Raw genomic sequence first — 2,289 nt, 5'->3', positions numbered from 1 at the left:
GGAGCGAGGCGGCCTCTGCGCGTGCGCCCTCCTCCTTGAGGGGCGCCGTTTTCCCGCCGTGCCGCGCGCCCAACGGCCGCCATCATGGCGGAGCCCCCGCCCGCCGCCGCTTCAGCCGCCTCAGCGCCGCCGCCTGAGGGACCGGAGGAGAAGGAGGAGGTGAGCGCCGGGGATAAAGGGGGAGATCCGGCTGAAGGCGCCCCGCGGGGACACCTCTCTGCCGGGCTCCTAATCGTTTTTTCCCCTCTCCACCTCAGCTTTCCCCCGGCGGAGCCCGCCCGGCGGCCGAAGGTACGGTGTCAGGTAAGCTTTAGGTTGACAGCCGGCTGAATAAGAGCCAGCAGCGTGGCCAAGAAGACCAGTAGCATCTTGGTTTGGATCGGGAATGATGTGGCCAGAAGGACTGGGGGGGTGGTGATGGTCCCCCCTGGATTCTGCACTAGTGAGGCCCCACCTCGAATATTCGGTTTTGGGCCCCTCAGGACAAGTAAGATATTCTCTGTGTCCAGAGAAGGGTAATGGAGCTGGTGAGGGGGCTGGAGCCTGTGGAGAAGGGGCTGGAGAACTTGTGAGGAGAGGCTGAGGGAGCTGGGGATGTTGAAACTGGAGAAAAAGGAGGCTGAGGGGAGACCTTCTCGCTCTCTCCAACTCCCTGAGAGGAGGGTGTGGGGAAAAAGGGGGTCAGTTTCTTCTCCCAAGCAAGAAGACAAGAGGAAGGGCCTGGAAGACAAACCATATGAAGAGCGGCTGAAGGAGCTGGGACTGTTTAGTATGAGGAAGAGGAGGCTGAGGGGAGACCTCATCACTCTGTAGAGAGGTTGGTGCTGGTCTCTTCTCCCAGGTGATTAACGACAGAACGAGAGGAAACGGCTTCAAGCTCCAACAGGGTAGGTTTAGACAACATTAGGAAGGAATTTTTCACAGAAGGAGTGGTTGGGCACTGGAATAGGCTGCCCAGGGAGGTGGTTGAGTCCCCATCCCTGGATGTGTTTAAGGGCCGTTTAGATGCAGTGCTGAGGAATATGGTGTAGGGAAGGACTATGTAGAGTAGGGGAGATGGTTGGACTCGATGATCCCAAGGGTCTCTTCCAACCTGAATGATTCTATGATTCTATGAAATGGCCTCAAGTTGTGCCAGGGGAAGTTTGGGATGGATGTTGGGAAAGGTTTCTTCACTGAAAGGGTTTTCAAGCCTTGGAGGAGGCTGTCCAGAGCAGTGGTGGAGTTGCCATCCTTGGAGGGATTTAAAAGCCGGGCAGATGTGGGGCTGAGGGACATGGGTTGGTGCTGGGTTTGTCAGGGTTGGGTTAATGGTTGGACTCCATGATTTGAGATCGTTCAAACCAGGACACTGTATCACTCAAACCAGGACAGGTAGGAAGCAAAGCGCAAGGAACAGCTTCAATGCTTTTGAATCCCTGGGGAATACCCTCTTCTCCCTTTTTATGCTCTTAATGTATTGATTACATCTGGGGAGTTGCCATCCTTGGAGGGATTTAAAAGCTAGGCAGATGTGGGGCTGAGGAACACGGGTTGGTGCTGGGTTTGTCAGGGTTGGACTTCATGATCTGAGATTATTCCTGTATCACTCAAACCAGGACAAGTAGGAAGCAAAGCGCAAGGAACAGGTTCAATGCTTTTGAATCCCTGGGGAAGACCCTCTTCTCACTTTTTATGCTCTTAATATATTGATTACATCTGTTTTTTTTTCTCAGAATCTGACCCTGGAGAGAAAAAACCAGATTCTGAGCCATTCCTAACACCACCTGCTGTAACTGCTGGGAGCAAGAAGAATGTTACTTCTCGTGAGACGACCGGAGCAGCCGGGATGAAGAGATCCCAGGAAAGTCCCAGGCTCAGGAAGAGCCCCCGTGGTCCCAGCCCCAAGAGGATGTCTCCCTGGAGGAGCAGTCCCAGGAACGACCAGGCAATGACTTCCTTTAGCTTGTCCCCGAGACTTCTTGGCACCACTCCTCGAGCCAAGCGTCGCTCTTGGTGTCGCTCGAGCCTGAAGGGGATAAAACGCCGAAAATCTCTGCCTCCTGTTCACCAAGATGTCACGGGTACATTCTCCCTTTATCAATCTTTCTTTCAAGAAACTGGCCGGGCAGCAGCCTGCAGCAAATTGAAATTTAATTTCATGGCACGACTTTTAGGGTGGTTACAGCGTAATTGTGTTATTCTTGCCCAGTAACCACCGTTGTCTGTGTTGGCCGTGGTCCTGGAGATGCAGGCCCTTGAGGATAAAAGGAGGTTAATGGCTTTTGTAGAGCAGTGGCTTGAAGTCTC

At 53.7% G+C, this 2,289-nt stretch overlaps 1 protein-coding gene across 1 annotated transcript; it reads left to right on the top strand.

Annotated features, from left to right (window-relative positions):
• Window positions 1-74: 74 nt before the first annotated feature.
• Window positions 75-2,227, top strand: LOC106886921 (serine/arginine repetitive matrix protein 1-like). The gene is made up of 3 exons (XM_014940207.1): window positions 75-159; window positions 258-303; window positions 1,716-2,227. Exons 1-3 carry the CDS (start codon window positions 85-87, stop codon window positions 2,192-2,194), a joined length of 600 nt encoding a protein of 199 aa, XP_014795693.1. The 5' UTR covers window positions 75-84; the 3' UTR covers window positions 2,195-2,227.
• Window positions 2,228-2,289: the final 62 nt, after the last annotated feature.

The sequence above is a fragment of the Calidris pugnax genome, unplaced genomic scaffold (genome assembly GCF_001431845.1).
Source record: "Calidris pugnax isolate Ruff unplaced genomic scaffold, ASM143184v1 scaffold100, whole genome shotgun sequence".
In the NCBI taxonomy this organism is placed as follows: domain Eukaryota; kingdom Metazoa; phylum Chordata; class Aves; order Charadriiformes; family Scolopacidae; genus Calidris; species Calidris pugnax.
This window is presented reverse-complemented; position numbering and strand designations above follow the sequence as displayed.